The 27,268-nt window shown below is 40.4% G+C and overlaps 1 protein-coding gene across 1 annotated transcript; it reads left to right on the forward strand.

Moving 5' to 3' along the window:
• The first annotated feature begins 2,649 nt into the window (after positions 1 to 2,649).
• Positions 2,650 to 26,756, forward strand: LOC137676956 (SUN domain-containing protein 1-like). The gene is given in 20 exon segments (XM_068424159.1): positions 2,650 to 2,893; positions 7,965 to 8,061; positions 14,568 to 14,768; positions 15,109 to 15,299; positions 16,450 to 16,476; positions 16,581 to 16,775; positions 18,037 to 18,130; positions 18,248 to 18,306; positions 19,491 to 19,636; positions 19,792 to 20,016; positions 20,528 to 20,614; positions 20,991 to 21,034; positions 22,069 to 22,204; positions 23,088 to 23,147; positions 23,149 to 23,343; positions 23,873 to 23,957; positions 24,465 to 24,580; positions 25,079 to 25,246; positions 26,097 to 26,189; positions 26,627 to 26,756. Coding segments are annotated over 19 exon segments (2,313 nt in total). The 5' UTR covers positions 2,650 to 2,893; positions 7,965 to 7,984; the 3' UTR covers positions 26,741 to 26,756.
• Positions 26,757 to 27,268: the final 512 nt, after the last annotated feature.

The raw sequence follows: 27,268 nt of genomic DNA on the forward strand, positions 1-27,268 counted from the left end.
TCCTAGTTTTTTTTATGTTCTACTTTTTCCCTGGGGTTAGGGGCTGGGGCTGTGACAGAGGAGCCAGTCTCTGCCACAGGCCCGAGGCGGCTCCTTTAATTCTGTTTCTGGCTGCTCCGCGTTCGGTGGAGCCTGTTCACAAGCACGAGCGCGGTCTCCCTCCCTTGCCCGGTCCTACTGAGGTAGAAAGTATGCACCTATCTGCCTCAAAACCTGTGGACTCCATTTCGTGAGCGGGAAGCCGAGGCAGGGGGCAGCTTGGCTGCGGCCGCCAGCAGGCCCGTGTTGCCGGAGGAAAGAGCCCGAGAGAGGGAAGGGCTGCCCCGGGGGAGCCGGGGCGGTGCCGCCATGGAGGGGCGCTTGCTGGAGGGGTGGGAAGCGCCGCGATGCGATGTGCCGCGCTGCAGGGCTGTGAGGGGCGGTGTGAAGGGCTGAGTGACGGGCGCTGTGTGAGGGGCGGTTACCAGTGGGCGGGGCGCTGTGCTGTGCCCGTCGCTAGGGGCGGTTACCGGTGGGCGGGGCGGGCCGCGGAGAGGGACGCTGGCGGCACTCGCTGTGCGGGCGGGGGCTCCAGGCGGCCTCGCTAAAGCGGGCGGGGCCAGGCCAGTCTCTGCCGCTGCTGCCGCCGCCGGCTCTGCCTTCCTCTCGCTTCACCGGCGCCAGGTAACCGCCGCCCCGGGTACCGGCAGCCGAGCTCGGCCTCGCGTGCGTGCGGCCCCCACCTCCCCGCCGCCTCCTGTGAGGGGGAGCCTCTCCCTCCCCGCGGCTGCGCTGGGGCGGGTGGGGGTCTCCCCTTTCCCTCACGGGTCAGGCCGCGTTTCCCCTGCCCTTCCTCGGAGCGGGGGGGGCTGGCAAACAGCTCGGCGCCCGCCCGTTCCGGCCGTTGCTACGTAAGTGTAACCTGCCAACCGGCACTCTGCCCCCGTTTACCCGTCACCCGTTGGCGGCAGTTGGCCCGAGGGCTCCCACGAGGGCGGCTGCCTAACGCGGCCCTGGCCGCCGGAGCCGGCCCTCACGGCAGGAAGCGGCGGCGGGCGGCCCGCGGCGCGTTGTGTCTCGGTCTGCACCCTCCGCTGGGCCGGGGAGGGTCGGCTTCTTCCTCAGCTCGGCCAGTGTCCCCGCCCTGCAGTCCCAGGAAGGGCGCGAGGACGGCGCGTTGGAGAGCGGGCTGGAGTCGTTGGGTCAAATGCTGAACTGTCTTTAGGGCCGAAGTTGTTTGGATCGGCGCTGTTAAGCTGGAAGGAGACAAATCTCTGCCGTAGCTGTCTGCCTGCTTGGGTGCCTCTTGGCCTGGCACTTGAAGCATTTACTTGTCAGAAGTAACTGTAACCTGCAGCTTTCCACTCGGATTTAGAAAGAACTGATAAGTGTGTTGTAGTGCCGGCGCTCGCTGCAGTCGCTGAGCTTTAGTGCAAAAGTAACGTACTGTAATCGATGTTGTGGTCTGGTGCTGGGTACTGCCAAACCTGTCTTCACTGTCCCCCCGGTTGTCACCTCGGGGCGGCTGGTGTCAGTGAACTGCTTCTATGGGGAAAGTGGTGTTAGACGGGGTTTTACTGTGAAGGAGTTAGCATCAGTCCTGCCTCTGAGTGAGTGATTGCACGTAGTTTTACTGCAAAATATGCTATTTCAGTATTGTGCTCATTTCGTGACAATAGAGCTGTGTTCGTGATGGATCAGTTTGGTTGCTCTTCAGTAACCACAGCGGTAGAAGCCTCTGAAACATGAAACTGTTTAGACCCAGTGTCTGTTTTCTGACCGTCTCAATAAGTTTTATGTCTGCTGGAAAGAAAAAGTATTTGGTTTGCTTTATTTTGTTTTTCTTTATTTAGCAAAGGTACTGTTTGTAATATGTTCTAGGAAAGGAAAACCTTAGCTAGCAAATTCCAGGTTCTGTGCTTCTGCAGTACTTGCAATCCCCCTATCCCATGGTCTCATTTTCAGTTTAGCATTTCACAAAAAGGAAGTGAAATCATTGCTCGTTTTTAAAAAAAAATTCTTAGTGCTCTGCAACTGAGTATTAGAAGCTAATGCTTCTGTTGAATTTCCAAGTTAATCTTAATGTCTAATTTCCCTTCTCACCTATGGGGGTGTATCACTATGTGCTTATTTTCATAAGAATATTATGGAAGTGAGCTGCAGGCTTTTTTGCTGTAAGTGGTCTGTATGGAGGGCTTTCTTGATATATTAGTATATGTGGCAAATACATATATATATTTTTAAATCTATGCGACTTCCCTGACTTGTGACTTGGTGATTCTAAGAGCTGTAGACGTTTTAGGCATTCAGGTGTAGGAGTTGGTTATAAAGAGTAAGATGTTGGGCTGGATTTTATTTTGTTGGACAGTTATTATTGAGGTTGTTTTATTGAGCAAGTGAAGCGCTTTAGGAGCGCGAGACATTAAGTAAAATATGCCTTTTGTTACCTGCCAGCGAGCTTATCGTTAACACAAACGGGACGGACGGGCAGGCAGGCGGTCGCGGAGCGAGGCCCCCAGCGCCCCGCACCTCTGCGCGGCAGCCGGCGGGTTAAAGCTGTGGGCTGGCCGAGGCGGCCGCGGCCAGTGGATTCAAACTCTGCCTCTGAGTGGCGGGGGAAGCTCGGGGAGGCTGGCTCAGAGCCGGCGGAGCCTGCGGGCTTTGTTGGGGCCGGGAAGCCATTTTGGGATCGTGCGGTGTGGCATGGAACAGCATGTCCCGTCCGCCGGGGAGCGCGCCCTGAGCCCGGGCCGCCATCGCGGGCGCGGAGCGGCGGCCCCCCCGGCAGCCCCTGCCGCCCTTCCCGAGCCCGGAGGTTCACCGGGGCCGGCTGCCCCAGCGCTCGGGAGCTCCCCGGTCTGTGGCGGCCTGTAGAGTCTGATGGGGGAGGCCTTGAGCAAAGCGCTGGATCTCTGTAAGCGCAGGGGCTGGTGCGGCTGGTGCGCTCGACTGTGTGTGTGTGTGAGTGTGTGTGTGAGGCCTGGAGGTTCCTCGCTCGTGAAATGACTCGGGGTGTGTTGTCGTGCGGCGTTTCGGGTGCTGTGTGTGTAAACAGTGAACAGACGTGTCTGTTGTTTCACCGTAGCTGAATGTATAGCTGGCTTCTATCAGCCTTCCTTTTAAAAACCATCTGAAGGGGTGCTTCGTGGGAATAGGCCTCGTGAAGAACCTCTTTTGTTGTTGTTAGTAGCGTTGCAGTTTGACACCTGTGTGGGGATCTTTGCCATAATGGTCACATCTAGTTTAAAATGTGAATTTTATTGCTTGCGATTTTTTGTTTGTTTGCTTTTGTGTTTTTCTTTTAAAGGAACACTAATGTTTTAAGAATGTGTGTGTTTTATTAAAATGTTGATTTAGCTTGGAGCTCTTTGCTCTTCAGCCTGTTTAAACGAGTAGTTAATTGGGTATGTGGAAACATCCTAAGTAAATATACTCCACGAAGAAATTTGCCTTTTTTTTTTCTTTTACCAAAAAGAGTAATTTTATTAGTTTTTCTAATAATAGTAGAAAACAAAATTTGAAATTATGAGTAAAAATAGCTTGCTCTCAGGAACTGATAGGTTTGAATGTTCCAGGCTCATCGTTATTAATAATTTGCCCAAAAGTCTGCTTAGCTTTTGTGGCATTAGTATGTTAAATCATAATGACTTAAACTTAGTTTATTTGCTTTAAAGGATAAGGAAAGAATAGGTTCTACTTGAAGTAGTGCTACCAGCATCTCTCTAAGACTTGAAATGTATAATTTTCTTGTAATGTAAAAAATAAGACATGCTTTCTGGCAAATTTTGTCATTCTGTAGCAGACTTCCTGGTGAATATTTCTACTCTGCCGGGGTCCCTTGGTGAAATGGCGATTTACCACTTCCTTTGTCACAAAGAGTGTTTGTGAGGAGATGCCTAGAGAGTATGTTGGTGGAAGTCTATTTATGTACCCAAAAAGACATAAGTGGGGGTTCATCCTTGTCCTTGCCACGTGCTTGTAGTGTATATACAATGTGTATTTGGTGCTGCCCCCTCACCCCTTGTGATCACAGAATCAATCCGGTTGGAAGAGACCTCTGGGATCATCGAGTCCAACCATTGCCCTGACACCACCATGTCAGCTAGGCCATTGCACTAAGTGCCATGTCCAGTGATGCTTCTGTGCTTATAGGCCACTATCAGAGCATCTCATCGCCTTCCATGACAGCCAGGAAGTTGGCTGCAGCGGTACTAGGGTTTCTGTGAGGCTGGCTGATTCCTAAAGTGATTTTCAGATAAACAGGCTTATGAGGTATTGATGTGGTCTCATGTCAGTGTGTGGTCTCATGTCAGTCAGATGCTTCATAGTCCACATCCTCTGGAGAGAGCCAAGGGGCTTTGTGCGCAGGTGAATTCTGCTGCTCTGACTAAAGGAGTCCCTGTGCTTCCTTGGGTTCTGACCAAGTCGGAATCTGTGTCTTCTCCTGCCTTTCTACTCTGCTGATTTATTGTAACACTGATTCAGCTGAATTGCAAGGGAGAGATGGTACTTGAGATAATTGTTGTTGTCTGGTTCCCCAAAAAAGCAAATAATCCAGCTGTCTCCTCTGCAGGAATGTGGAAGTTAGCTTGTAAGTTGAGGCGCATCTAGTGTCTGCTTGCATTGCAGCCGAAATGTGTGCTTCTCTTTAATTGCCTTTAGGTTGTCTTATGAATGTATTCGTATTACTTAGGTTGTTTTATGTAACTAGGTGCTTAGTTCTTTCACTATACATCCCTTAGTACTTAGACGCAGATGTTTATTGGCTTCTGAAGAAGGAAAAAAGGCTACTTAAAATTCGGGCCCAGTAATGCTTGCAACAAAGCTGATACCAAAAGCCTACATGAATCTGAGTCCAGACAGATCTATGGTACCTAAATCAGGAATCTGCTGGGCACCCAGAAGTGTTTTAAACTGGAACTAAGTACTGTGTCTACGTCTCGGGTTCTCTGCCAAGTTTTGTGGTTTTAAATTTCCAAAATATTTTATTAGCATGTCTCTTTCTGTTTTAGTTGTACATGAGAGTTTCATAAACAAGAAGAATTAATATATGAAAGGTGGAGTGCTGTTAAACATGAGTGAACAAATTAGGGGGAGTTACTGTCCTCCACCCACCCCTGGTCTGTTCTGTAATTTAAAGTTCTGCTGTAATAAGTATGTAGAATATTTCTAAATAAATTGGGTTGATCGTTTGTTTTGAAGAAATGGATAACTAAAAGTAAGCTGTTGCACTAGTAGCCAGGTTTTTAAAAAAATCCAGTTTCATACTAAATTTTAGATGCTTGTTTTTGAAAATTGCAGTGGTGATCTCTGAAGGTTATTTTCAAGTTCCGTTTAAGTCAGTTAAGCCTGTTTTGTTGCTTTGAAAAATTGAGTAAAGGTTTTTCCCTTTGAGTCTGAATTAATTTTAGAGTATCAGACAAACAGTGAATCAAGCCAATACTCTAAATCTTCGAAGAGTGTTTTCTAACTATGTGGTGTTTAGAAGGCAAGCCTGTTCTTTGCTGGAGATCTTGGTGCTATGAAAACCAGCTATTAATAGGCCTACGCATAAATACCTTCAGGGCTTTTCAGTGAGCAGTGCCATTGTCAAGTCTGTATTTTATCTAATATTAACTTAATGATATATTTCAAACCTTATCAAATAAGAAATATGATGTAAATTCTAGCATTTGATTTTTTCAGAAATCGAGTAAGGAGAGAACTGGTGGGGAAGGGGAAAAGAACAGGGAAGAAGCTGAGCCAATATGTTATTTTTCAAAGTCTACCTTTGCCCGGCTGGTATAGGTAGCAGAGGCAGAGGGAGGAGCTGGGTAGCTGCTGAAAGCTGCCTCACATAGCCTGCCTTTCCATATGGGAAAATATTGCTGGGTGTCAAAAACATGACACCAGCTATTGAGTTGCCAGTTAAAAACTAGGTTTATTGATGAAATGCTGTGTGCTAAGCAGTCAAGATCAGCTCGAGTGGAAACTAAACAGAGGTGCCCCTAGCTTGTGGTTTCAAAATCTTTCCGTTGGGATGGACCAATTTAAGCAGATCAACCTTAATCATAGTTTTGAATTTCAGCAGGCATATGTCTGAGAAATCTGTTTTGCTGTTGTTTAAAGCAGGTGCTATCTGATGGTATCAACATCCCTCATCTTGAAATTCGCTGTATTTCCACTTTCGTTACTGGGGAATCATTGCTCTCTGGTCCCCATTTCCTGTGTTCTAAAATGAGCTCTTACTTGTTGTTAAACGTATGGCAGCAGTTGTTATGTATTCTAGCAGCATTTGCTGCATATTCTAGCAAGAGAATTAGACTGCTTTGCTAATACTTCCGCACTACTGATTTAAGCTTCCTCTAAACAAACAACAAATTTTATATACAAGCCAGTGAAAGCATTATGGCTCTGAGACAAGTGAAGTAAGTGTAGAGAGGGATCACTTAATGTAAATGCTTTCTCCATAATATTAAAAACATGATGTGTAAATAGCAGAAGTGAGACCTTATTTTCCATTAGCCCCACAAATGCCTGGGAGGTGCTTGCGTTCAGAAAGCTACAATGTTTAGGCCTGTAAGTTCTGATTTTTAAAAACAAGAAGGCAACTCTGTCTTCAGTAGTAATGGAAATATCCTCGTGCCTTATTGACATCAGGATTTGGAGGGTACAGGTGGTCTGACTAAGAGCATTTTAGGGTTATGTGTAGAGATCTCTTATAGAGCTACTACCTGTACCTGTGACTCTGTGCTTTCTGTCTCGATTTCTTATGTATATGTAGCTATACACATGAAAACTCTTATTTCAGCATAGCACAGTTCATCTCCAAAATGAGATACTTGTTGATGTTTTGATTATAAGAATTCAAGTATAGCTAGGGGTATTTTTACCATAGTTTTAGGCATGACAGCACAGTTGTGTGGAATGTCTTTTACTGCTGCTGAAACAGGAGCCGTAGAGAATCTGAAAACAGCCAGGATTCTGCTTTGCTAGCCATGCAAATCCAGGATAGCCAAATCCCTGTTTGTTAACCACAAATAACCTACTATCAAAGAATCTTTTCTAGAAAAGCAAAACCTTTCTTGTGGCGAATGAAACTGAGAAGGGCTCAAGGTTTTTTGCAAATATTTTGAACTTACGAGTCAAATCGCACATAATAACACAATGAGTCACCTGAGCAGCTCTGTAAGTTTCTTGATACAACATCATCAGTTTTTTTCTTCCTAAATCTATAATACCTTTCAAAGACCCCATGGAAAGTTTTGCAAGTGTGGGTTGGGTTTGGTTTTTGGTTTGGTTTTCTTTTTTGGAAGTGGATGGCACTCTGGAAAATGTACCTAATTCTAGCTGTGTGAGTCACTTTGCAGTTGGCCCTTCTGCTAGGGTGAATAGTCACTGTTTTTATGACAAGAATAAATTAACCAATACCAAATATTAGAATTTGATGTGAAAGGAAGGAAACTCCCTTGCTGCTTAGTGGATGGAATTCAAAGGTTGTAGAGTAAAATAATTTGACTATATGTAAAAACTTTCTCATGTTTCATCTGTGTTACACTTTGGCGCACAGAATGGCCTGTGCTTTGCTCGATAGACTTTGAAAGCAAAACTCATTGTGAAGAGGTCTCTGAAAGCATGGCTGTGTAGTTTTGTAAATTTTTATGCTTAGCTTTTGGGGATGCTAGCATAACTTAGTTCCTGTGGAAGTGTTGCAGTATAGTTGTGATAAGAGCTTGGCTCACATTGCAGTAATGTTCCAGAGAACTCGGAAATTGCTGAAAATAAAGTACCATAAAGAAAGTCACGGTCAGAAATACACTGAGCTTCGTGCAGGGATATCTAGCACTAGCAGCAATACTGCTGAAATACTGAGAGCTCCCTCTTTCTGGTAACAGTAGCTTTTTTTTCCCCAATACTTCATAACACAGGCTGAACAATGCAAGGGTTTTTATATTGACTTTACGTAATTTTAAGTCATTGCATTACTTTATTTTCACCTTTTACAGTATGATTTGAAACAGTCAACATGGACTTTTCACGTCTACACACGTACACTCCTCCCCACTGTCTGCCAGAGAACGCTGGCTATACATATGCACCCAGGTGAGAACTCTTTTCTTCTTGTAGAGATGCTGCATGTTCTCTGAATGTTGTTAATTCCAGAGAGTTTAGCTTTCATGGTAAGTAGCTGACTTCTTTGAAGAAGCATGCTTTGTCTAGGCTGTTTGAAAAATAACTGCTGTGTCCTAAATGGAGGAAAGAATACATGTTGAACTAACAGGACAGTGATTAAGGTAAGGACTCAGTGTTCATTAGTTGCCATGAATAACTAGTCTCTGCCTAGTTACAATTGCTGTTTTCTGATATGTCTTGTAACTTCTGTGTGTGTGTTTTCTTTTGTGACTCGGCACCATTTTCACTTTAGAACACAGATTGATACGCACTCATTGCTGCTAGTGTGGAACTTGGCTGGAATTTGCATCTTGATTATTTTAGCACAACTGCTTGTGTGAATGTAAAATCTATATTCTAATGAACTTCTTTTTTCTTGTGTCTCTTCATTAAACTGACCATTATTAGACTGTTTTTCTTAAATCACTTCAGTTTTCTAAAAATAACTCTGTAGTGTGTTCGCTAGCTTTTGTATTATGTATTCAAAATAAATGCTGTGATGCCCATTTGAGTTTTTTAATATTAATAGAGCAGGTTGTGGCTGCTGATTTGAACTATCTAGCATTTCCTGTTGTCGAGTTAGTAGATGTATTTTTGAAGCCAGTATACATCAGTTAGCCTGAGTTATTGGTTTAGCTAATTTAAAAAAAAAAATTTATCGTTAGGATGCAGTATGAGATTGCTTTTCTGTTCTGTGCCTGTAAGACATTATTATGTATTTAATGTGTATTAAAATGCAGTGTTTAGGTTGGAGAATATTTGGCTGTTTGCCAATAAAACAGAAGTTGGCAAAACTGTAGAATTAAGAGATCACTAACTTAATATTCTTGCTTTTGTGTACTCTAAAACTGTGCTGTCATCAGTTTTTGTTGGGATCATGTGTTTTTTAGCTGTAGCCTGATGTCAGTAGTGTTGCAAAATGGTATGTGTTTTATGCTGCATCAATTAAATTGCAACTCTTCCTGAGTTTTTAGAAAAACATTGGTAGAATGTTGGTTAAATACAAGTGGGTTTGCTAATTTCAAGAAAAGGCATGCTGGACAATGAAAGATGATTTATGTCTATGTGAGCAAGCAGACTCACTATTGTATTTCTAAGTGTTTTTAGATAGCTCTACATTGCAAGTATACCTTAGAGATGGGCTGAAATATTTGAACTCTTTTACAGAGGATAACTTTCCCTATTGTGACCAATGAAAGTAGACTTTGATTCTTCAGGTTTAGACAGTGATTTTTATGTCTCTCTGAGCATATCTTTCTTAAAACAAGCTGTGAAATTGTCATCTCATTCCATTTCTTTTCCTTAGTTGTTATATTTGTCTGAAATGATACTGGTACATTCTACTGTACAATCTCCACAGCAACTAATCTTTCTTGCAGACAAGAGGGAATAAGACGCTCTTAGTATTAACTTAAGAAATTAAGATTGATTTTCTTTTTTTATTGTTATTATATGTATTTCCAAGAGTATTAGCAAAGTAAAGTTAATGGCTTGCTTAAAGTAATCTGGGGTTAAAACCCTTCCGAGCTGGTTGTTTCTTCTTGCCCACTGTTTTGTCAGATACGAGTTTTGCTTCTCGCTGAAGCAAACAAGAATACCACAGGAGCAAAGATAACCTTCCAGGAACGGAAGATGCAGAATGATAAATCCTATTTGAAATCCGGACTATAGTTCGTTATGACTCTGGTGGGGTTTATGTAGAAGACAATTGGAGTGTTTGACTTCTGAAGTAAATGCAGATTGTTGATTTGCAAAACTGAGAACTGGTGAAGAGGCCTTTGTAGAAGGGGAGTGTTACATGTCTTGAAACGTTTTGGCCTCCCATTTTGCTGTGTTAAACTATGTTAGATATAGGTGTTCAGAAATGGATAGAGCTGGATAAGCTGAAGTTTAGTAACTGACTTAATGAAGGCAAGCCAAGTTAAACTAGGTTGAAATTAATTCATTGTGATTCTTCCTTGTGTAGAAAGGAAGGATTAGCGAGCACTTTCTTTAAAATTTCCTCTTGAAAAATTCTGTGAAGCCCCAAATATTAAAATAATGGGAGAAAACTACTTGGTACACTGCCTGCTTTCAGGGTGTCAAGAGAGTGAACTACAGTCTTTTGAGGAGATTCTGTGTCTGCTTGCAGAATCTGTGCAGGATGCCATGTGTTACTGATGTAGCTCTTCCTGCCTTGGGTCAAGCAACATTTAAAGAATCTGAGGAAAGGGTGAGTTAGGCAGAGTTGCTAATCAGAACTATTTCCATGCTGAAGTTCATTCCTTTTACTCTCCCCCCAGCCTGTATTTGTTTTGCTTATATTCTGATCTGGCTTGTTCTGCCTTTGACAGTTCAATCTTTACAAAATCTGTGAGTTTCTTTAAAGAAATTGTCTTGTGCGTGTAGCACTGCAGAAAGAAGTACAGTGAAGTTAGATACCACAAAGCTATTAATAGAGTTGGTTATGACCTATTAATAGAATTTATATTAATACTCAGTGGGATTCATAACTGTTTGTAGTGCTTCTACTTTGCGCTTTTACTCCTCCAGCCCAAATCAGAACAGCATTAAACTGATATTGCTAAATAACCTTTATCCTCCTGAAAATGCAAATCAAACTTGTGAATCTCACCCACGTGTCAACATGTAATTTACACCCCCCTCTTCAGGCTGATCTTTCCTTTAGTCGCCGTCATCTTTTGAGTTGTGTTGTTTTTGTCAATTAGGATACCTTTAGCACTGCTTTTCTTCACAAATACGGATTAAATTTATAAGAATTTGTTTTTTGTTCTGTGTCAGAGCATTAAATCAGGATGTAACTTTCTGCAAAATAGTTGAATAAAATCCTTTGGTATTTTTTACATGTGTTCTGGGACTGATTGAAGGAATAGCTAAACAACTCAAGGTAGTGTCCTTGGTCAGTTAATATAAGCAATGGACTGGTCAGGAAGCATATGAACACTCATGTATTGGTGATAACACCTGCATCCGTGTTAGAAGGCATCTGTTTAACTATAGTTCTCTAGGAGTATTGCATTTATTTATCTATTATTTAAATATTATTTAATAATTTATCTGTTATTATCTTGAATAATCAAGAACATTACTACCTATTTCATTCCAAGGAATACTTATACAATAAAGGTCCTCCAGGCAAAGCTACAGGTGTGCTAAAATTGGCAGACCTCATTCTCATTCCACTTATGAAGTAACCCAACCCACTGAAGCCTAGGACATTCTTACTCTGTAGAAGCTCATGTGAAGGAGGTATAGAGGAAATAGCCAAGAAGCTGGAAACGTAAGACTAGAGACAGCAGATCTGCGAGCAGCCATGGGAGCTGTTTGTTGGGGGAAGGAACCAGAGTCTGCACTGTTTGTGTAGGTTATCTAGGAGTGTAGGCTAATTGCATCACACCTTTAATATGGTTTTTTGCTATTCATACATGTTGGATAGGAGTACTATCAATGTACAGGTTCGTTTCTGTCCTGTGAAAGGAAAGGCAGGGGTTTTCTGTTTAGTGTAGTCTTTTCTGTAGAAGGAAAAAGGCTGCTTTCCAAAGCGTGGAAAGTGAGATCGCAAGTTAGGAGACTTCTAGATGCTGTCCTGCCAAGAGAGGACAAATAATTCTCTTCACTTTCAACATAGAGATTTATTATCCTGCATAAGCAAAGGAGAAGCGCTCTTTTTGTTTAAAGACGAAAAAATCCCATGATTTTTAATTTTTTTTTTTTTGGCAGATAGTAGAGCCCAATTCCAAGCTATGTGTTCAGCCCAAATTGGTACAAATGCTGGTTGAGATACTTAATAACAGCAAGTGTTCATAAACAGAAACAAATTGAGGCTGGTCACAGCTGTCAGCTTGTCCTGTGCACTTTGTGTTCTTGTGAATTGAGTATCTGTAAGAAACGTTGGGTGAAGATGAGGAAAAGCAAATGCATAGTGGCAAGTGTAAATAGCAAAACTGAGTTCTGAAACAGTTGTTTAGGGAGGGACTCAATAGTAAACTATTGCGGATCTGATCCTGTCAGAATGAACAACAGGAGGAGCTGTATTTAACCCATACTCTAACTTCACATCTGTCAGAATGCAAGCTGTCTAAACAATATTTTTGAAAAATGTAGAAATTATATCCTTTCGTACCTAATCAAACGTAGACTAAATGTGTTTTCACATGAGGAGGCTCCTGTCTTTATTTCCTCTCCACCCAAATGTAAGCAAGGATTAATAAGCATAATGTATATAGTAATGTGTGCTGGGTTTGTCTTAAGCTGTGCATATACTTCTGCATTGCACAGGGTTGCATTGTCTGTGGCAGCACAGGTAGGGCAGACCAATAAGATCAAGCAGGTGGTGCTGAAGACCTACCATCAAATCTGTGCACCTCTGGGCCATCAAAGAAGTTATATTGGACAAGCTCTGGTCTGGTCCTGTGGGCTGATTGCCCATCTGCTGCTGGAGCAACTAGATGCTTTCCTGCAGTGCAATGTCTGGGTTAGGGTTTTTTTTTTTTACCTGAAAGAAATGCAGTTCACGTGCTCTGACACAGTCCCATCTTAAGTGCTTTGCATTGCATTATGGAGCAATCAAGAAACTCACTTCTAAAGCACCTGCCTTGTCAGAATTAAATCACTATTGTAAGTGTAGCTACTAGGCCTTCTGATGTTAACTTATTTGTATGCCAAAGTCATACAGGGAGACTGAGGGGAGACCTTATTGCACTCTACATACAACTACCTGAAAGGAGGTTGTAGCAAGGTGGGTGTCAGTCTCTTCTCCCAAGTAACGAGATAGGACAAGAGGAAATGGCCTCAGGTTGTGCCAGGGGAGGTTTAGAACTGGATATTAGGAAGAATTTCTTCACTGCAAGGATTGTCCAGCACTGGAACAGGCTGCCCAGGGAAGTGGTTGAGTCACCATCCCTGGAGGTATTTAAAAGACATGTAGATGTGACACTTAGGGACGTAGTTTAGTGGTGAACTTGGCAGTGTTAGGTTTGCGGTTGGACTCAATCTTAAAGGTCTTTTCCAAACTAAATGATTCTATGATTCTACAATACATATCATATTATTACTTTCTAATCTTCTGGGGTCTTTAATGAGTGTGTAAGAAAATTATTTCCATTAAATTGTTTTTGCACAAATACATTTTATAATAGCTGTTTATATGTATTTTTTTAAAGGGAAAGCTTCCATTTCAAATACAGATTGCACAGTAGAATCTACTCATTCAGACCTAATTTGCTTGCTTGTTTCTGTTTGGGATTTTGGGGAGCAGGAGCTGCTTCTGTTAATGATACTTTGCTCAGATGCTCTTTTTTTTAAAAAAAAAAAACCCAACACAAACGAAAAACCCAGGAATATTGAAGTAACTGCTGTTACAGCTCGGTATATGCCTGTGGCTCAAGAGGGGACAGACTCCTTAAGAAAGCTGGCCTAGAGCACTTAATGTTTAGCTACTTTGGGTCACAGTGCTGAGTGGCTCTAGGACCTGGCCTCCTGCTGTGCAATACTCTGACAGCAAGCTCTGCTCAGTTACACAACTGAATGTTTCCTTTGAGTGTAAGTATGAGTATTCTGCTTCAGGCTGAACTTCTGTTTTAGTAAATGTATTTCTTACTGACTCCTCTGTTTAATCTGTGTTTGCCTTGTGTTGCTGCTTTGTCTTCATTGTAAGTTTTCATGGAGGTTCTGAGAAAATCGAGTGTAAAAGCGTGGAGGAGAGTTCCTGGGATAACGATGTGAAGCTTGTCTACACGTAAACTTGCCTCTGTAGGATAAAAAGGAGAAAAATGGATGAAAGACTCTCAACCTTTTTTTTTTTTTTTATTGGTTCAGACTTAAATATTTCTAATGATTTGCATTAAACTAAGAAATCTTTGAAAAGCACTTTTTAAAAAAGTAGTTGTACTTAAACTACTGTAGCTAAAGTATGGTGTTTTAAAGAGGGAGAAGTTCCTACTTGTTGGGAGATGGAAATTCAGAGTTGTATGGCATATGGATCTTTGGTTCTCAAAACAAGGAACTGACAAACAACAAATAAAAAGAAACTTTTACTATAAATGAGTGCATCATGATTTTTAATCTGCTGCTAGGCGTGGTGAAGAAACTGTCATGAAGGCTTCCTCTCTCAAATTGGTCCCAAAAGAACTATGTGTCTGAGGCTGTATAACAAATGCTTGCTCTGGCTCAACTTCAGCCGTGGTTTCTATGGTGGTTCTTTCTTTCTGTGATTTGCTTTCAGTTGTTAAACTTGTAATATGAATTGCTTAAGAGAACCCTGAATATCTACACACTTCTAAGTTACTTGGGTTACGTGGCATATCTTGTGGGAATTGCTCCATAACCCTGGACAAACTGCTTTTAATGGAAACTTATACTGGCTTGAAGGGCGTGTTTGTTACAAGGGGAATTTTCTCTTAAACTTTGGTAACTTTGCTGTTCTTATTTTGCTGCAGTTCGAGTTATTCTTCATCCGCTTTGGATTTTGAGACTGAAAACAAAATAGAACCGGTATTTGATTCACCAAGAATGTCACGGCGTAGTTTACGGTTAGCTGCTGCAGGATTTAATAAATCAGATGATGCACGAAGTGACAGCCTTCATGACAGCTCTTATGCTGGAAACGTGTCCTCCAGAGAACAGTCTTCTAACAAGAAGTAAGCATTTTTTATCATCGCAAGTTAATTTATTGGTTGGAGTCTTGAGAATTCCTGTTTGAACACAATAGAACAAACATAAGTTACCTGCTATTTTATTCTTTGTTCTCAATGTTTACTGCCATACTTTGAAAATTATGTTCAGTGTGTGGTTTGCAGTGAGGTCTTTGCAAAAGTATAGATGCTTGAATGTGAGGATTTTCTTTTAAACCTGATTTGAGCTGTCTAGACACGTGAGTGTTAAAATACCTTGACGTTTTTTTTCCTTCACTTAAATTGAGAGACAGAGAAATTTGCATCTTTAGTGCTATGTCTTACTTGTATTTGCTTTGTTTCCTAGGATGATGAAGCAACGCAGAAGTATGACTGCACGATCTGGCAGTGTAAGACACACACCAAGGAAAAATGTATCCAGCTCTTCCATTTTTAGCCAAAGCAGTTTCAACAGCCATGCCCGTGATGCGTCAATGGTATCCACTGTATTGGATGAATCTTTGATTCGAGAGCAGACAGAAATTGATCATTTCTGGGGTAGGTAATCATTGCTATTGCTCATATCAGCCTGTGAAAACTGCTTATGGTTTGGTGTGTATAAACATATGTCCACATCTTACCTCTTTTCCCCATCCATTTTTGCATCCTGCCCTCAAATGTGTGCATGTACTTCCTCTTTTGCTGTACCTGTCTGCTTGCTAAGATGCTGACTAGAAGTTCACAGTCCAGTTTGTAAACTTGATGTACTGGCGTAGTCAACATGAGGACACGTTGTGCAGGCAAGTTAATACGCCAGGCAAGCATATACAATTTTGTGATGCAACACCATAGATTGTATAGCTGTAATCATCTGTTATCATTACTTTCTTCAAAATGTGCACAGAGTACTTCATGTAAAGAATGGTAAACATGTAACTTGGCTTTGAAAAACCAAAGGAAAAGCATTTCTTGTTTGCTTGTAGGCAGAAGTGTGTTTCAACTTAACATAGCTTAGTCTGAAAGTTTCAAATTAGTGGCACTTCAGGATTTCCCACGAGGGTTTTTGTGTGTGGCTGGCTGGTTTGTTTTTGCAAGTATATACAAGTAAGCTTTTCTGGAACCTACTGTTTTCATTGAAGAGGAAAATATGGGAGTTGTCTACATAAAGTATTGTCTATGTAAAATGTTGTGTAGGAGGAGATCAACAACTTATTATAGCTCTCAATTCAGAATATTTGTTTCTAGTCAGTACGCTTGTGACCTTCCCAGAGTCCTAATGTAGAGTTGTTTCAGTCTTGGTAGAACACATTCTAAACTTTAGATTACCTGTCTCTTAAAACAGAATCTTAAAATACAGTAGTACCAAAGTAGTTGCCAAGCTACAGAAACAGCGTAAGCTTGTAAGTAGCTGCTTTAAAGTCACGTGGGACCTAAGAAAAGGTGTAGTTGTCATTCATTATTATGTCTGCCACTTCCGTGGTAGAATGCTTTTCACTGACTGTTACCCTACTACATTAATGTCCAAATTTATGGATCTATTCGTGTGGTGAACTGCAAAATATGTTAAATACTAATCACAAAGTGGCTTTTCTTTGCAGTCTTAAAATTGGCGGGACTTTTAATTTGAGTTCATTTCAGATATCATAATTGATTACGGGACTTCCTTATATTTGGGACCAAATTGTTTTTCTTTTTTTTCCCTTTGAAGGTCTTGATGATGAAGGTGACCCTACAGGTAACTACACTTTTCTTTTACTTCCACATGCATTCTATTTAACGGTAACTAGTGATGGCAATACTGATGTCAATGCACTGAATGTTTTCCTCTTGGTTTGCTAGGTGGTGGTACTACACTGATGCAGGGAAATGGTGATATAGTAACAGCAGAAATGCAGACCACAATGATCAACGGCTACACTTGCAGTGACTGCAGCATGCTTTCTGAACGGAAGGAGGTTCTTACAGCATACTCAGCTTCTCATGTGCCATCTTCCAGAATTTACTCTAGGGACAGAAGCCAGAAACATGCATCTAGTAAGTTACTTTCTCTTGTGTTTTATCTGGATAGCATAGTGGTATACAGTTTAGTTGATGCATTTTCCATGTAGTGTTATTTAAACACTCTTCCTACCCTGCTAAATTTACCAATAACTAAATTCCAGAGATCAGCTTATATGAAATACCTTCTTCTATATCAGTTGAAACTCTATGTCCTTGTCAGCTTCTGATCTATCAACGTTTTGTTTTTTTTTTTTTCAATGCTGCTGTAGGAATTAAACAATTTCAAAATGAAAATGCCATGGTATCTTAACAAGTTACATTTCCAGGCTGATTTGGGACACAGTGGGCTGTTCCAGCCAGCAGTGATCGTAAGAGTGTCCTGATCTGGTACCGGATCTATATGTGTCTGTTTACAAGGGTTTTCAGGTAGTAACTTTTTCTGTGCAGTCCTGTTATTTTTTTTTTTTTTTTCTTACAGGAACTTTCCAAGATGGAGCAGAATTGTTACTTTGCAGTGCTTCCATTATCCGAGAAATCTGAGAGATACCTTCCTTCTTTCTGCTTTAGGTTTTTTCTCCTCATTTAACCTTGTAGCTTATTAGAGTGTTTTTAGAAGCTAAACCTCAACTACTTGAAAAATTGAACCCCAAAGGGAAAAATTGATTCCAGATAGACTTCTTAGTGACTACATTCCTAAAGCTCAAACCCAAATGAACCTGCTGTAAATAAGGTTCTGCCTTTCCAAGGCAGTGTCCATTCTATGGATGGTTGTCCTCAGTGTCTTGACTGTGTCTGCCTGCCTCTTGCATAACATCTTGGATTTTGGTTGTTGGTAGTCCTCAGTTATCACGAAGAAGTTGTTTCTTGGGAGGCCTCGAATTAGAAAGGAACCAATTTTGGGATTCTTGTAGGTGTGTTATTCTTAATGAAGTATGTTTTCAGTGGCAAGAAATCTGATGCTGCTAATCTATGCATTTCTTGAAACATACTGAGGTCTTCAGTGCGTGGTAACTTGGACTCAAACATTAATACCGCATTTTGGGCAAGATAGCATTGTTAAAACAAATGAGCATTTCATCTTTTTGCATGGCTATTGGTTTTGTTGAGTAGCTGATGTTATAACGCTGTCCTGCTTGTGATATCTAGATGTTACTAAGCTGCATGCGTTGCCTGTACTCATGCATTTCTCTGCTGTGCAAAGTATTCTTGGCCACAGTTGCATGTCCCTCTGCTTGGTTTCTTCGAACGTGTGCTGCAGTAATTACATTTCACACTACCACTTTTTGTCTTCTAGGGAGGGCAGCTTTTGGCATGTTCAGGTTGCTTAGAACTGGGTGGTATCAACTTGTTACTGGGACGTCTTTGCTCAAGGTGTTTCTTCTAAGAAGGTGTGTATCCTTTGAAAAAATTGTTTTGTGAGCAAATTATTTACCCAGTTATAAGATAAAGCAGTAAAATATCATAAATGTATTGTTTCTTGTAAACTTCCCTCTCTCTTTCTCTAGATGCCTTCCAAAGATCTGCAAGCTGTTACTGGTTCTTATCCCACTCCTGTTTCTACTCGGTATGTGAATCGCTTAGTCATCGTACAAATTGGTGTATGCTTGCTACAGCTGTTCCAAAATAACATTTTCAGTTGAACTTTTGGTTTATGAAGAAGATGCAGAAGTAAAAAAGAGCAGGTTTGTTTGTGAACAGGGCAGTAATTCAAGGTTTCAAAGTATTGACAAGTCAGTGAGCTTTCCCCTTGCAATGATTTAATTTAATAGAGCTCTTTAGACAGAGAGAGTGGGTGAGTAAGTAAATGCACTGTAGTCCTTTTTTTCTTTACCTCCCTTCATAGGAATAGCAGTGAGGTCATAAAGAGTAGGCTGCATATGGGATGCTTTGATTGTTGTCAATCTCCATAAAAGTGTGGTTAAGTTCTTTTACCAACTCATCCTAAGTCTTTCCTTTGCTCTAGACCGTGCTTTAGTTGCTTAAAATACTACTTTTTAGACTGGTTGGTTGACAATATTCCAGGCCATGTCTACTTTGAAATAAACAAACTCAGTTAAAAATATTTCCTGAAAGTGCTGGGCCATTTCTGAAAAGCAGTTTCATGTCTTTTCATGTTCTAAAAAACTTGTAGCTACTTTGGGGAGAAGATGAAGCTTCTCAGAAACTTACAGTGGGGATTCAAAACCCTGTGTACTAGGGAGAATAAGAAAGGAAGAAGTTACCCTGTGTAGAAAATGCTGCTACTTCTCACTAAGATATTGCAAAAATAAGGGTGATCTCTACTAGATTGTTTCCATGGAAGCCTAAGTTTCCTCCATTTTTTTAGATACTATGCAATGTGGTATGTAGTGAGTAGGGTATAAGGCAAGATATTTTCCATAGAGATGAAAAACAGTATTTACATCTGCCTTCAGAGAGCATGGCCTGTCTTAATCAGTAAATGAGATCTAGGTCCCAGGGAAGCAGTAGTATGAGATTAAGGATAGATCATGATATATAAGCACAAGCTGCCTGCCATACAACTGTGTGGTACTGATGGATGTTCCGTAATATTCTTGAGTGCTTGACTTAACACTTTTAAAGCTGGCTCATGCTCATTTTTATGTAGACTGGAGTGGTGTCCACAGTGTGATGTCTACCTTGCGGTAGGTAGCTTGTGTCCTTAAGTAAGAAGACAGTTTGTAGCTGTAAGCAGTCTTAAGGGAGAATTCTCTTGAGCACTCTTTTTGCTTTTTGTTTCTGATCTAGGTATATGGTTCTGGGGGCTTGATGGCTTCATTTCATCATTACCTTTGTTGAACTGGACAAGAATTGATAGAATACAGAGAACAGGTGACTTTCTTCGTGTTCCTGAACCACCGGCTGGTTCTTTTCCCTCTGTGCTACCTCCAAAGGTAAGGGAGAACTGTCTAGGGAAGAACTTTCATATCTTTTAATACTTCTTAACTCCTATGTCTTCAATATTTTGGAATAACTACTTGGCACATAAGGGTAATGTAAATAAATGTATTTATTTTTATATACTTAAAAAAATATCTTTATACCATAGGATACCATAAATACCTTTGGTTCTGGTTGTATAAGTGAGCTGGAGAAGCAAATGGTCTTCGTGTCTGACAGATGCCATCACCATGATGTAGAATACAGCAAAGTGATGCTTCTACTCCGTAATCTTCAAGATCAGGTTGCCCAGATGAGTGACAAAAGCGAAACATTGAGGCTAATAAAAAATGTGATGGGTCAATACCTTAAAGATATGGAACTGGAGGAAAAGGTAAAATAGTCAGTTATTGATGCTTTCTGATACTGATCAAGATATTCTATTTTAGTAATGCAGATTAGTAGCAATTTGACTTCAGGATTCTTTTTCTGTTACAGAATTAATTGATAGGTAGTAAATGCCAGGGAGTGGTCATTGGCATTTGTTCCTCCTTTGTTACTGCTGACAAAGGATTAATGCCAGATAGATGGTCTAAAGTAGAATCTTACATTGCTGAAAAGCAGCTGGATTTATTCTTTTTTCATACAGAGAAAAAAGACTATAGGAAGGACTCGTAACAAAGAAGGGGTTTTGTGGTAAACTTCGTTGTGTATAACCCCTACTACTACTGCATAACCCCTACTACTTTATATTTATTACAGATTCTATAATTTCTCACACTACCTGCAGGATAAGTCACTTAAACACTTGCAGAATGAAATAAAAATCATGCTTTGTAGAAAATCTCAATTATGCTATTTGTACTCAGAAAGAAAATACACCACCTTTTTCTTCTCTGTTTAAGACTGACTTCCTGGCTTTACATCAAGAATATGAGTTACGCATCCTGACACTGGAAGACCTTCTTGGAAAACTCTCTGCTCAATCCAAGGTATTGAAAGTTAGCTTTGCTAACTCGCTGTTGTTGTAACCCATTGATAAAATAGACTAAGTTTTTTGTTGACTATCGCAAACCCCAGTTTGCTTTACTGTAGCTATTACAGTTGTTTAAGTCTCAAAACTTGTGTTCTTGCTCCCCCTTCTTGGAGAGGGCATCAGTCCAAAGATTAAAAGTTATTCACTTGACCAATGAGGCAGGTTCTATTTGGAATAAAGTCTTCTTATAGAGAGGCACAAACGTAAGTGTGGGGACACAGTCCTGTATGGGTGGTGCTAAAATGTGTCATTTTCATTTAACATTCTTTATCCTCTTTGTCATTTGTGTTTCTTTCTATATGTTAAAACTAACTTTTGTATTTTTTTTTTAGGACATCCAGAAGGAGCTTGACATAGCCATAGCAAAAACAATGAGGTATAAGCACTTTTCAAATGTATTTTGATTTTTCAGTCCTGATGCTAACTGATGGTGATATACATGTTCTTCAAAATACAACAATCCTTTTCTTTGTGTCAGTTAACTGACCTTAAGAGTTTGTTGTCAGCAAGAGTACTTCTGTCTTATAGTAGACTCTGATGCCTAACGTCAGCACAAGGCCCACTTCCACTGTGTGAGCAGTCCTTCAGCTATATTTTTGACTAGAGAAAGCTGTACAGAGGAGGAGAATGGGTCACTTCTTACCCTCTTAAAAACACATTAGAATTTTTTCTCAGATTGCTTAGTGAGGTATACAGTAACTGCTTTTGATAGGCTTTATATTTCAATTCTTGAATTGTATCAGTTCTAGCCTTCGTCTCTGTTTTTGGTTTGTCAGCTATACTACTTCACGCTCGTGTACTGTGTAATACCAGGATAAAAACTGCAGCACTTCATTAAGTAGTTTCCCCATTGGAAAGTGGAAAAGATACACGTATTTGCTGATTGTCATTTAAATTAGATCTAAATGTAAAATGGCTTTAGAATGATGGCTGATAGTTTTTTCCATAGCGTGCACTGAACACTGATCTGTACTGGTCATATGTGACCTGCTACTAAAGCTCAACTTGACACCTGCCTCTAAAGTTATTCTGGTTTAAGTAAGATAACGTGAAACTCAATCTAACCAGTGGCAAACTCATGCAAATAAAGTTTGACTGGTTTGGTGGAAATCTTAAATTCCAAAAAATCTATATCTGTTTGACTTATTAACATATCGGCCTGGTGATGTTCTACAGCCATCAGTGCTGGATTTGTTCACAACTTCAAACTACTTTGCTTTGAGTATATTAATCCTAAGTATGCAGTTAAATAACATCTTCAAGGAACTGCAAGCTCACAGTGTCTTATCATGGTGAACAGCTGAACTAGGAAAGCATGTTGTATTAGACAAGTACGTTCTCACACCTTTGGGACCTGATGGAATGATTCAAACTACTCTTTTCTAATTATTGACTCCTTGTTTTTGTCAGAGATGTTGATGAACATAATCAACTTTTGTCCAGAGTTAAAAAGCTAGAACTAGAGTTGTCTCAGATGAAATCGGAGCTGCCAACTGGGGAAAGCGTGAAGACAAGTTGTGAGAAAATAGATGTCATTCATGAAAAAGTAGGTTCTGTAACTTCTGTAACTGGCCCAGTAAAACTTGGTTTTGTTCACAAACTTTCTTGAAATGCACTGCAATAAGTAATGTGGGGGTAGCATTAACCTTAAAGAATGGTAGCGTTTTATGTGGTGGTACTGTAAACTTTTTCCATTAGTGCGTAACATTTTACTAGACAAGAGTTTATGGCTTGTTTTCTACAATGGAAGGTTTTTTTGCATTTAAGATATGATGCAATAGCAGTTCTGTATACAGTGCTTTGCTGTTCTTACCGATGTATTTTGCCTAACCCATGGAAATGTGGGTAAGAAACTTATGTAAAAGCAAGTTAGGTTTGTGATCTGAGAGTTGTTTTTAAAAAAGCAGGCTTACTTTTGAAGCCTTTTATAAGGTCTGACTAGAATGTAGCCAACAAAATACAACAGTAAGTATTGGTATGGGATTATCAACTTTGACTAAAATACCGTCTCGTGATAATGCTCAAATATGAACTAGCAGTTGTGTATGGAATCAAAGCATACCATCCGTGAGTGATTAAGCAACTTGCTTAACTAGGCCTAACAAGTACACTGTTCCCCTTAAAGTTGCCATGATGCCTTTGTTGCAGCCAACTTTTTTATTCTGAAGCGTTGGACCCCTGATGTAAACCACATAGTTTGCTAGGGCTTTAAGTGTGTCTTGTTCACCAAACCAATGAAGCACCCAGATTTCCCATGTGTTCTTCTGCACACCTGACTGGTCTATTATTTTAGTGTAAGGCAATGTAGTTAAAACACATGTGAAGGCTGGGCTTCTGTGTAGTACTGATGCTATGTTGTGTACATGGTATTACTTAATCATTTATAAAGACTAATCATTTCTATTGTAATTGTTAATGGCTTCTAATAGGTAGATGCCCAGGTCAAAGAATCTGTCAAGCTAATGCTTTTTGGTGATCAACAAGATGAACTTTCCTGAATCGCTTCTCCCATGGCTTACGTCCAATTTTGTGAGCAAAAGTGATCTGCAGACTTTGCTGCGGGATCTAGAGTTGCAGATCCTCAAGAATATTACTCTCCATATGTCTGTTACAAACCAAAAACTAACATCTGAATTAGTAACAAATGCTCTGACTGATGCAGGGATTTCTGGTATCACAAAAGCGGTGAGCGAGTTTAAGTTCTCAAAAGTTCAACTAAAACTGTAAAGAGTCCTTGTATAGGCATTTTGTGGAGCATAACTGTCAGCATAAATGTTAATGACTTAGAGAGATGTTGGGATCATTAACTGAAATGGGGAAAACTACAGAAATTGCTTTACCAAGTGTATTCTTAGAGCATTGCTTGTTGCCTGTTGTGAATGTTTTTTCCCCAAAGTATGCTATCTTGAAAATGGAAGAATTCCCAAAAAACAAGCATACCAAAGAAGTGCAGTTCAGGGTCTTGGGAAGGTGGTGGAAAGAATGCAACTTTTGAAGAAAACACCAGTCAAGATGCAGCATGAATTTGTGTTTTAAGCCGACAGCCATGCATTAAAAATCGCCTCTGTCTTGACAGAGGTTTCAAAGACTTGTGATGGAGTGCAGCATCTCAAAAAGATGCTTATATACATATATACAGATGTGTATATATCAATTATCAGTTGATATTATTAAAATCTTTCCTATTTCCATTCTCCTATGTGTACATCTGTAGCAAGCACAGATTACTGTAAACAATGCACTGAAACTCTACTCTCAAGACAAGATTGCTATGGTGGATTTCGCCTTGGAATCTGGAGGTAAATAGTAGAGGAAACATCATTTTTACTATTCATGTTATTTATAGTATTTACTAAAAATCTTGAAGACTAAAGGTTAGTAGAGCATCCTTAGGTGTTGCTTGATCATCAGACTACTGCGATCTGTGCATGTTTACAGGGTGATGTATCAGCCTAGGTATGCATAGGTAGAGATAGAATAGTTTTTCTAAGCATGTGCACAACTGGATAATAGAGGACCCTAGATGTGTCTGTGTGGGGTGTACACACCACTGAATTCACTAGGGAAAATGTGTATTTTTCAGCCCTCTTAAATGAAAAACCTTTAACGTGTTCTTAAAATAACATTGTACTTGATAGAAGCATCATCTCCCCGGAAAATTATTAGACTTTTAACAATCTCTTAGTTTCTTTTTTTCTGAGGAAAACAACGGGTATATTCATTAAGGTTTATACAAATCTCTGCCTTAAAAGTCTTCAGGAAGAAATGAGTAATTATTTCTGCTAACCTGATATATCTTTTTTAAGGTGGCAGCATTCTGAGTACTCGCTGTTCTGAAACCTTTGAGACCAGAACAGCATTAATTAGCCTTTTTGGAATTCCTCTGTGGTACTTCTCTCAGTCTCCCAGAGTGGTGATTCAGGTAATTAAAGGCCAAGTAAACAAATTCAGCAATGTTATTTAGCGTTGAGTGGTTTGGGTTGGTTTTTGGATGCTAGATGTTTGTCTGTAGTGTATTGGAGGGCACAGGTCTGTTGAACTCTGCTCCCAAGAGTGGGATTCTTCTGGTAGTGCCTGGGTACTGTTTAAGTCCTACTCTAGCAAAATTAAGACCCTTATAGGAGGCTTGGGTGGTGCATTGGCCTTCTGCAAAGTACGAGCACTGGAAGGGTTCCTGTCGAGAAGTAATCTTCAAGTGGGTCTTCAAATCAGGTGGGTCAGGTGGATTTGCTGTCTGCCTGAGAAGTTCTACCAAATAGATTATATTCTGCCACTTACTATCTAAGACTGTCCCTAATAATTCAGAATTCATTACAGCTCTTTATTACAAAAAAAATAATGACAAAATGCTTGTGGTTGTCTTTGTTGTTGTTGTTGTTGTTGTGTCCCATCCTGTCCTCTCCCCCTTCCTCCTGTCTAGCCGGACATGTATCCAGGAAACTGCTGGGCTTTCAAAGGATCACAGGGGTATCTTGTAGTCAAACTTTCGATGAAGATCTATCCAACTGCCTTTACAGTGGAACACATACCAAAATCACTTTCACCAACAGGAAATATCACCAGTGCTCCTAGGAACTTTTCAGTATATGTAAGTCTGTGTCTGAAGTTAAGTCGATGTTTGTATGCATAAAGAATATTTGTGTTTACGTATCTTGGAAAATAACAACTTCAGGGAGGACAGCTAAGGAGAGACACTGTTTCTGTCATTGCTTTTAAAATTGCCTTTTTTTAAATGAGCTTTGAGGTTAGGAATAAGAAGTGTTACCACTAATATTGGAGGAATTGTTTCTTTTCTCTTGCTTTATACAGTAGTAAACATTTTTGGAGAGAGATGAGGGTTTTTAATTTGGTGTAACTCTTTCATATACTTTAATTGTTCCATCCTTCCTCCACTCCTCCTCCTTCCCCCTCCAATTTTGGCGCTTCATCTTATTTATGATGTACCTTAAATAATTCTTTAAATTGATTTTAACTAGCACCACAGTTGGGTAGGCGTGATTGCAGAACAGCGGATCACAGGATACGTCAGAGTATAGCTGTGATATCTGGGAACTTTTTGTCTAGTTCTTTTAAATGCTTAAGCAGTCATCTGCAAGCCTCTGAATCTTGACTTCTGTCTTGTTTATAACCTTGATGTCTTCTCATTCTTCTTTGTATTGCGCAGTTTATATTGTACACTGTGATAGTGGTTTTGCCATGGAAGTTAAGGGGTTTGACCATGAAAAGATACAAACATAGCACAGCGATTCGCAGTGCAGGGAACTCAAATACAGAGCTGTGCCTGAACAAGCTAATGCTTGTTGCACAGGAAACATTCTGATCCTGGTTTGATAGACTTCTGAGTGCTCTCTGTTGATACTCAGTTATGTAAGCATGCTTCTGGTTTTGATTTGATTTCAAATTTAACAGAAGCAAAAATCTTTATCCTGTTGTTACAGGGCCTAGATGATGAATATCAAGAAGGCGGCAAGCTTCTAGGACAGTATGTCTATGATGAAGGAGGAGAACCACTGCAGATGTTTCCAGTGATGGTAAGTCTGGATGATAACGTTTAAAGTCTCCAGAGGAAGATACTCGTATTTTGTATGGTAGTGAGCAGTGAAGGAAAAAGGCCTCATTCTCTGTTGGGCACTATAGAAACTGAGGTAGAAAGTATGCACCTATCTGCCTCGAAACCTGTGGTCTAAATAGATTGGAGGGGAGGAAGGGTTTGTGCCACCTGCATGGAAATGGTGTGAAGATGCTAGACAGCTGAAGAGTCTGCTTCATGCTGCTTCTGACTCCCTGTGCAAATAACTAGTCATAAGGCAAGGGAAGGTTCTCTTCAAAGTGGCAGAAAGTTCCCAAGGCGTGACTTGGTTATTAATAACAGTTGGTAGTTGCAGGAATCTAAGCAAGCAACTTCAGTTGCACCTGTTTATAGTAGAAACCTAACTCTGGCTTGTGTGTTTGCTTTTGCCTTCTCCAGGAGAAAAGTGAAAACGCCTTCCAAATAGTGGAACTGAAAGTTTTTTCTAACTGGGGACATCCAGAATACACATGCCTTTATCGGTTCAGAGTGCATGGGAAACCTGCCGAATAAACTCCTACACTACAGCTCGGGTTGTTTTTGTTGTACATTTTGTTCTCAATTTGTATATACCGGAAAGCCTAGAACACTGGAATCTTTAAGATAAGTGATGTCTTGCTCTCAGAAACAACATTTCTACGTAGAATGAGACGAAACTGCTTATTGTGCCCCCCTTAGGATTGAGACTTTGAAGATCCTTTTTGGAAAAGATTCCTGAACTGTACTTGTATGCAGAATTTTTATCTTGCTGTTATAAATCATTTTATAGTTACACATGAACTGTTAACACGTGGAACTGCTGACTGGTTTTCTGAATAGTTATCTATGTTGCACAACAGTCCTCGAATGTTTAAAAAAAAAAAAAGTCTCCATGTGAAAAACATTTTTTTTCACTTGAGCTAAAGACAACCTATGGCCTATGCAGAGGAGCTAGATTATGTATGTACAGGTGTTTTCATATTATAGGTTACATATTTAAAATTAGCATTATCCTGTATAAATTGAAATTAGGTAGCCGGGGTGGGAATATTTTGAATAACA

Source organism: Nyctibius grandis, chromosome Z (genome assembly GCF_013368605.1).
Source record: "Nyctibius grandis isolate bNycGra1 chromosome Z, bNycGra1.pri, whole genome shotgun sequence".
NCBI lineage: Eukaryota > Metazoa > Chordata > Aves > Nyctibiiformes > Nyctibiidae > Nyctibius > Nyctibius grandis.